At 39.6% G+C, this 9,113-nt stretch overlaps 1 protein-coding gene across 4 annotated transcripts in view; it reads right to left on the bottom strand.

Moving 5' to 3' along the window:
- Positions 1-38: 38 nt before the first annotated feature.
- The window catches only part of ABCA4 (ATP binding cassette subfamily A member 4), an 84,592-nt gene continuing 75,517 nt past the window's right edge, over positions 39-9,113 (bottom strand). For all 4 annotated transcript variants that reach the window (XM_027786535.2, XM_027786536.2, XM_027786533.2 and 1 more), the window contains 10 exons: positions 8,260-8,389; positions 7,292-7,412; positions 6,398-6,460; positions 6,180-6,286; positions 5,197-5,338; positions 4,486-4,620; positions 2,926-3,029; positions 2,746-2,838; positions 2,154-2,403; positions 39-1,227 (listed from right to left, as the gene is read on the bottom strand). In XM_027786535.2, the coding sequence (XP_027642336.2) occupies positions 1,105-1,227; positions 2,154-2,403; positions 2,746-2,838; positions 2,926-3,029; positions 4,486-4,620; positions 5,197-5,338; positions 6,180-6,286; positions 6,398-6,460; positions 7,292-7,412; positions 8,260-8,389 (1,268 nt within the window). In that variant the 3' untranslated portion in view covers positions 39-1,104. The remainder of the gene's footprint in view (positions 1,228-2,153; positions 2,404-2,745; positions 2,839-2,925; positions 3,030-4,485; positions 4,621-5,196; positions 5,339-6,179; positions 6,287-6,397; positions 6,461-7,291; positions 7,413-8,259; positions 8,390-9,113) is intronic.

Below are 9,113 nucleotides of genomic sequence, written 5' to 3'. Positions count from 1 at the left end.
CTACATCAATTGAAGAAAAAAACCTTAACAAAGCAGAAAAGACATGACCCAGATTTTATTTCTGTAAAACATATCTTAGAGAAGATTCTTAGAAATGGTTAGCTCTGGTAGATAACTGAAGCATTACATCATTATGAATTTGTTTTCAGTATTGTTATTTTCAGTAGTTTAACTGTGAGCCAGAGAAAGGAGCTAAATGTCAAATGATTTCCCACAGAGTGCAGTGTGGAGTATAAGCAGGTTGAAATTTTCCATCTAAGCACATGCCCTAGTCACACTTTACACCCAGTTAAGGTCCAGTCACAGGAAATAACTAAAAATTGATCTTGTTTAAGTAACAAAGATATCTTTCCAGGCCTCCATGAGAAAACAAAACTTGTGGCAGATTTGGACATATCTCTTTCCTTTTAATCTTCATTTTGACACTTTGCTTCTATTTGAGAAACCTGAAGATGAGTATGAAATAATTTTCATTAAGATTATTTATTTTTTTTGGTAAGCAAATTTCTGGCCTGGGTCTGAGATCAGAATTGATTCTTCCCATTCTTGCTGAGACAACCATTTGTTTTCACTGGCAGCCTGGTGAGACAGTGAAGCTGTTTCCCAGCACTAGCCCCATCAGCCAGCACTGATGTTCTGACCTTGGTAGTCCCGTGCACTCAGGATGGCAGGAATCCACTTCTTAGCTGGAATGCTCTTTGCCTTGGGACCTATCTGCTGAGGTGGCAGTTGACTTAAGCAAGAAAAACCTACCATCCTGAAAGGACCAGATGGAGAAACTATCTTTAATGTTCTTTACATGTCAACAAGGAGGAATGAGGACTCCCTCCTTGTATCTTATAACGAACTTCATGTTAGAGAAACATTGTGTTCTATAGCAAGGACTCGCCTGTCCTTTGACACTTTCAGCATGTAGTGTTCCTGGTAGAGCAGCAGAAGTTGGCTGTTGCTAGGGCTGTTGCAGTTGTGAGCACAGTGCTCAGAAAGGTGCAAAAAAATCAGTATAATACTGAGTGTGGAAACTTTTATCTTACCCTTGTACTGCTCTGATATGGCACATCTTTGCACTGTGCACACTCAAGCGCTAGTGACTGTAGGAATTGTCTATGCAACTCCCTGCTGATGCAAAGCAGGGGACACCTTTGCTTCTCGGCTGGCTCCAGCTGCACGGGGATGCAAAAGAATTTCCTCATCCTCCGTCTGCTCTTTAGCAAAGTTCACAAAAACCTGTATGAAGAAAGCAGAAAATGTCACCATCTCATATCAACTGGGATGTATTAGTGGAATGTCTGTACATTTGCATCCTCTTGGCCTCTCTGCAGGGAAGAGACAGAAAGGTTTAGACATGAACTGAACTGAGGCACTGCATACCAGCAGGGAGCATTAATTCCTTCTTTATTTTGAAAAACTTCCTTGCAACCTCCTTTTTGGATGCACTTACTTGCAACTAAAATCCTGTATTTTTGCAAGCAGGAGATGGGTTAAGCAAGGTTTGCATGGCTTGCACAATGTGAGCTTGGTTGTGATGGGAAAGAGGAGACAGAATATTTTAGTAGGAAGCTGTAAGGCAGCCAGGAATGTCTCTCTAGCATTCCCATCAAAGACAGCTTTGCATATGTGGACCCTCAGCTACTTAGGGAAGCAGGCAGATGAAGTTAATACCTTCTAGCAAGTGGGTGCTGCCAACAGTCATAGTGGACTTTCCAGGTTTTTGAGGTCTAATTGCTCCTGTATAAAAGCGCATGACACAGACATATAAACATTTAACTAGATAGCACAGTGTCTGACACAACACAGCCCAAATCTCTTATTTAAAATAAAATGTTACTCCCAGCTCAGCAAGCCTTATTCTGAACAGGTGACCTCGCTCAGACTGCTGTCTCTGAAGGAATGGGTTGTGTGAATTCTGTCATCTGGGAAACGCTGTCTTACTAGCTTTCAAATGGCACCTATTTACACAGGGAATTAATTACAGATTTCATATCTGATCCACCATCCTTGATGAAGGGTCTGTGAATTTTGCCTGAGAAAGAAGTGTGAGAGAATTCTCTACTCTGAACAGTTTGGTCTTTCCGTTGTTTAGATACACCCCTATTGCATTGCCTAAAACCCACCAGACAGGCTCTCTCATGGATGCTTTATTTCTTACTCACCTGATCTAAAGTTGTTTGAGACACAGAATATTCTTCAATATGCAAGTTTTCCTTATTGGAGAGTATTAACCGAAAAATCTTAGCCAAAGAGGAGGAGCAAATCTGATACTGCAGCATGTTGTAGTGTTTCTCTCTCTGTAAACTTCCTGGGAAGTTCATGCGTATGAATTGCTCAGCAGGAGTAGGATCTGGAGGCATGCCATATTTTGGAGCTTTGATTTTCAGAGTGACGATATAGCCATCTCCAAACCTGGGAAGCACATGTGGATTTGGGAATTGGATGAAGAGATGGTTTCATTATTCAGGAAGAAAATTAATTTTCTGCAGCTATGAAAACATTCAGAGTTTCTGAAAGATAAAGCATAAAATCTAGCTTTGTAGCAAGCCCTGTGTTTGCCCTGCAGAAGTGATGTGTAGCATAGCAGAGTTGAAATGAGATCTGCTCAAATTGCCTAGCATACCACATAGTTGCACCCAGAAATGGGTCTGTTTAAACAACAGCTCTTCAGATTGAATTGCTATTTTAAGAACGGTACATGTCACATACATTAAGTTTTCCCATTAAAATGCACTATAAAAATCTTTTACTCACTTGTATTTTAGCTGCTGAATTGTGCCCAGGCATTTGAAGGTACCTTTTACCATGATGGCTAAACGAGTACAGAGGGCTTCACATTCTTCCATACTTTCAAATAAGAGAAGAGATATTTGAGATAAAAGCCAGCAGATGAACTTCAGCTACTCTGGGATTCTGAATTCTAACTCTTTTTACCTGTGTGAGGTTAGAACCACAGCTCGCCCATCTCTGAGCACACTGACAATAGAGTCCCACAGGAAGCGCCGGGACTGAGGGTCCATTCCAGTAGTCGGTTCATCCTGTAAGGGAAACGTTAAGACAATCAGAGTCAGAAAAGCAGATAAGAAAATCTGTTTAGAATCAAGTCATTATGTGTTTGGGCCTTAGCATATAGCTGCTTCCCTACTGAAATCTGTGTCTTGAGAAAGCACCTGCACCTTGTGCACTGCCCATGAGTGAATGGGTACTAATGTACTTCTTGGCACAAAGCAGTAAGGAAAAAGGTACAAGAAATTGCAGGTAAGAATATAATGCTGGCTGTGTAGGGCACGACTACAGGGAAGGGAGCGAACACAGTGACCAGTACAACAGTCTGGTCCCAGTTTAGGGACTTAGATATCAAAAGTATAAGCAGTTGTGATACCCCATTATACAAATACTTAGGACCCAAAATATAAATAAATGGAAGGAGGCTCATGCAGTAGCAGTTACATCAAATTGTGTCAAGTTTGGCTCCCATGTTTTGATGGACATTAGAGGTGTAGGTCAATGTACTGAAGAAACAAAGAAAATAATCTTAGTTCTATAATAATGGATACTTCAGATAAAATCTTCCTTTTCTGGTGCAACAGCTCTTGTAAGAGGAGAGCAAGTTCTCCCCAGGTAACCTTCTTACTTAACACAAACACAGAACACACCTCTCAACCCAAGAAGCTAGTGAAGTAACCCTGATTTACACCAGCTAAGGATATGGTCCTGCATAAATCAAGTTAACACAGTTAGTAAGAAAAACTTTTAACAAAATCTTGGGGAAAACAAATTCATTCAACATTTTGTCTTAAGAAATTATGAGAAAACATTTTATCTGGCTGTTTACTGTGTACAGGCAGAACACATATAAAGGCATATTAAATGGCACAAGGAACCATGCTGTTGAAATGCTATTAAAATTTTTCTTTTTAGCGTACAAATTAAGGTGATACAGTGTAATTGAAATAAAGACTTTCTGTAGTAATTGCATTTAGAATTTCCCTTGAGATACACAATTATCTGATAACTTATTTGATGAGAACTACGTTTCAGCATTTGTATACTTTAGTCTAAATTTGTATAATTTATTCAAATATATTAAAGGCTGCAAGAGGGTAACTATCTTCCTCTGTCCTCCTGGATAAAGCAGCAAGCTGTGTGTCATAAGATAATCTTTTACATGAGCGGTTATACTCTAACAAGAAAAGGCAGACTGAAACCAAATGTGGATTTAAATTCAGATTTGTCTGGATTATAGATTTTATCTAAACCATTCTTTGTGGAAGATATTTCTTTCATAATCACTTGGGGTCCATTGAAGACATAGTTATACATTTCAGTCTATCCCTGAAATTAAAGAACTCACAATTACATTGAAGTAGATATAAGTTGAGGGTAGAAAGGAGCTTGCGAGGACTGTCATAAACATTCTCGTACCTCTTTAGCACGTAGTTTTATGAAATGTTATATTGAACTATCACAGAGCTATGTTACCGTAACACTTACTAGCAAGATGAGCGGTGGGCAGCCTATAAGTGCGATGGCAGTGGAGAGCTTGCGCTTATTGCCACCACTGTAGGTCCCAGCCAGGTGGTCTGCATACATAGGAAGGCCCAGCTTCTGGATGCCCCATTCTGCAACCTATGAGAAAGACCATCTTTTTCACACAGCAGCTAATGCATAACAGACAGGATTGCTGATACATCCCTCTTCTGGCAGACATGGCAATCCGCTGGGTTTTAGCACATTCATTTTAGAAGCAGAGCAGGGGAGTCCAAAAAATTCGTGATGATGAGGGGAATTCTAAATAGTTGAGGGAAAGTCATAAACCAGCCTCAGCTGTAGAACTCCTATCTGTACAAGAATTGAATTTTTTTTCTTCTGGAACCTTCCCCATGTTTTCTTTCTTATACATAAACAACTTTAAAGGCAAGAACAAACCAGCAACCAGTGCAGTTCTGAGTCATAACAACTGCATCTTTACCCTTCCACAGTTGGCGCCACAGTTTTGCAAGTACTATTAATGCCTAAGAACCTGCATTTGATGGTGCAGTCTTCTATTTAACTGTCCAAATCACAGGAACCAGTCCCTGGCCTTCAACACACAGAATGGCAAGCCCACTTTGGAAACTCCGGCCCTTGGCATGTTATGAACCCAGTTTATCACCACAAATACTCACTGTAACTACATCTAAGTCAAAAGCAAGAATGCTTTACCCTCTTGATTTCCTCTGCTGGAACCCCCCGCAGGCGTGCATATAAGTAGAGATGTTCTCGTCCTGTGAGCAGGTCATCAATGGCATCAAACTGAGGACAGTATCCCATGTTTTGATGGACATCAGAAATGTGGGTCAATATACTGGAGAAACAAAGAAAAGGGTATTAGTTCTACAGTACTAGCTTTAAGACAGAGATGGACAGTTTCAACAAATTTTTTCTTTTCTGGGGCAACAACTCTTCTAAGAGGGGAATGAATTCTTCCTGATACAACACCCTACTAAAATATCTGTCTGTACAGAATAGCAAGGAATATATATTCGTTAAAGTCAACTCAGTCCTGGTTAAGAGTGTAAGCCCATTTCCCCTCACCCATTTTCCTAACTACAGACTATGTTAAGAGAATTTCTTTGAACAGCCACTCAGATCTTATTTTTTGCAAATGTTGTTTATTTCTAGAAGAAAAAGATCAGTCAGTTTCATCACAGAGTGTGGCCACTGGGAACACATGGGCAAGACATAAGGCTAACACTTTGCTAACACTAGTAGTAGTAGTAGTAGTAGAAGTACAGAATCACAGAGGATTGAGGTTGGGAGGCACCTCTGGAGGTCACCTTGTCCACTCACCCTGCTCAAGCAGGGCCACCTAGAGCAGGTTGTCCCAGAACATATCTTGGCAACAAAATAGCCATTGTTCAAATCACAACCATGGACAAAGAATCAAAACCCAAGCACACCCAACAAACCAAGACACACAACCTGAATCTAAAATAATGTAAGTGAGTACCAGATCAGACTTCATTAACTTTTGACATTATGCCAGCACTGTGCAAACAAAGATACTAGAAACAGCCAGAGAAAAGTCCCAAAGGTCAAAGTACCCCATTGGACTCGTTATCTAACATTTGTTATCTCTTGCCATTAGATCCAATTGCTTTGTCCCACTTTCAGCATTAAATTTCTTATTTTTTTAAGGTACTTACCTATTGCCAGCCACTACAGCATCTCCAGATGTCACATCAGTATCTCCAGTCAGCATTTTGAATGTTGTGGTTTTGCCAGCGCCATTCACTCCCAAAAGACCAAAGCACTATATAACAAAATTTGTCACATTCTTTAGTATTTCCAACTTGGAAATCAGTGAGGGCATGAAATCTGAACTGATCTGTGGAATGTAATCTAGTGTTATTGAACAACCTACCTCTCCGGGACGGATGCCAACACAGAGTCTGTCCACTGCAGGCGTGTGCCTACCTGCATAAATCTAAATAGACAGGAAAAAAACCCAATAAAAATCCTATTTTGAGACATCTACAGCAAAGTAAATCTTCTGAATTTCTTAGTTTAATGTTATTGGGATGAGCCAACTTTAGAACCAAGACAGGAGTAAATAAAAAAACTTAAAAGAAAGAGTAAGCATTCTACAAAGTCAGTCATTTATTTACATTAAGTAAATCTGTAATGATCCCTAAAAATACCAATTTTTCTGCATGCAGCCTTTTCCTTCATATCTTCAGCACTAGGAGACAGACCTGATGCTTTGCGAGGACAAAGTGTCTCTGACATATCAAACCAAGGTGGAACAATACAGCAAGATAGCCTGAAGAATGATACTCCAGTTCTCTATTCATAAGATCCCAGTAAAGTGTGTAATCTTTGTATTTCTGTAGCTCAAGCTCACATGTGTTTTGATAGCATGCAATGTCTGGAAAGAAGATAAGTTAGCAATAACTATAGCCCTTGGTGTGAAATCAACCACGTGATTAACTGAGACTGAAACTCACCTATGGAAAAAACAGCATGGTAGAAGAAAAGACTACTAGTAGAAATGTACACTCAGGAGGTAACAGTTGTGTCAGACAACGCGAGGTTAAAAAAAACACCTTAAGCAGGGAGGGTTGCACTGTCCTTGCTGGACTTCCCTGTAGTTTGATTTCTAATCAAAGGAAATAGCCTTGACTTCTAACATGTTTGTTGTTTTCCAAGGCACAAGGTTGACTTTGAAAACAATACCGTCTGAATCCACAGCTGAAATACATTCTGAAAGAATAAATTTACACTGCACTCATTTGTTTCATTCTTCTCAAAATATTACCTTGGTCAGGTCTTGCAATTCTAAGATATCTGTTTTGTTCCCTCCACTCATGATTCTTTTTCTTTCTTCTGCAACATCCTCATCTTCATCGGTAATGGGTGACATGGCAGTCTCAGAAAACCTGGAAAAAACCAAGAGATTGATTGCAGAAACAATGAGTTGCCCCGGATGCAGTTAGAATAACAATGTGAAACAACGGTTAATCAGTTGCTAAAAATGCAACTGGTGGAAGCAGTGGTATTGAAACTTCACAATGTGACAGTGGCTGGAGCATTCTTGCTGTTGGGAGAATCCCTGACCTTTGAAAGTTATTCTCTAAATACTGAAATGGGAGGAAACTGCTTGCTTAATATCAGTCACTGCTTTTGCTATTTGGCTGCTCTTGAGTGACTACAGATAGTCCTTCAGCAGGTCTTTTGAGTGCACCTCCCTGTAAGACCGTATTTTTGTAATTGCACCAATTAGTACTCTTGCTGGCAATCTTGAACAGGAGTCAATGACCTGCTCACACCTGAAAGGTAACTGCTTTCATTGAGATAGAGGCACATTTGTAAAGCAGAGAGGGGAAGCTTCCATAGTGTCCAGGCTGCAACTGTCCTGTGCCATGGACTAGAATTCTTGTTCAGGGGTGTCAGGCTAGTACCTTATGCCAGTACTTACGACACTACAAACTTGCCAAGTAATTTTATAATCTTGCTATTACAGTGTCTTAATCTAAAAACATCTTAATTCAAGAAAACTAATTTCTTTAATAATATTTTCTTAAATCCTCTTAAGATAATGCACATTTGTAAATGCTTTCTTGAGCCAGGATATCAACAAATTCAGATGAAATCAGGTAAGCAAACAGAAGGAAAAAAAGCTGACAAAAGAGAAAAAGAAAGAAAAAGAAAAAAGAAGGACATAGAGAATAACAAAGACACTCACCCTGTTAATAAAGGAACATTAATAGAAGCTTTCAAACATACCATCTTGTGGAGAACAAACGGTGCTGCATAAGGAGATTCAGAATGAAGAACGCAACCCCTTGAACAGCCATGGCAACCAGGTTCTTTCCAATAAAATCCCACTGAAAAGGGTTGGAAAGATGCTCCTCACCTTTGTGGAAAGAGCACCGGAAAGCAAAGTGAAATACTGCTGACAAAAACCACTGCTCCTCAGAACAAAAGGCATAATTGTAACAGTTTAAGATGAAAATCTGTACTTTATTTGGTCATGATCAGGCACTATCTTCATTTTCCAGTGTCTTATAAAGATTTTTAAGATACATCCCGAGCTCAGCTGGCACACGGGAGTAAAAGTAAATATAAGCTCTCCAAAGATATATTAATTTGGATATCATAACATGAAATTTGCATGGATTATGTGAAAGACATACATTTTCTGAATAAAAACAGATGAGTTCAAAACAGATGAGTTCTGCTCTGTGACTGTTCTTTTAATAAGAAGTTGTCTGGTATCAGAGGCAGCCATATCCTAAGAGGATGCATTTGAAGAACAGTGGCCACTTTAAGCATTAAACCAAGGGCCGCCAAAGTATTAAAATGAAATTAAATAATATATCCTCTGCTAATGATCTAAGGACTTCAGAACAAATGATAAGAAGACACCAGAATCTGGCACTGAACAAATGGGTTCATTTTCAATAGAGACAACTGGTTGGGCCGTAGAGTTCTAGCAGCTCTGTCAGAAGCTGTGATTCCTTCAGAGAGGTTGAACTTTCATATTCCTCATCCATCTGATGATGTGAAAGGGGAGAATTTCAGAAACAGCCACTAATTTTCCAAGATAAAACTTTCAACCATCTCATCCAAGGTCAGGC

This window comes from Falco peregrinus, chromosome 10 (genome assembly GCF_023634155.1).
Source record: "Falco peregrinus isolate bFalPer1 chromosome 10, bFalPer1.pri, whole genome shotgun sequence".
Lineage (NCBI taxonomy): Eukaryota > Metazoa > Chordata > Aves > Falconiformes > Falconidae > Falco > Falco peregrinus.
Note: the sequence above shows the minus strand (reverse complement) of the source record. Positions and strands in the feature narration are given on the sequence as shown.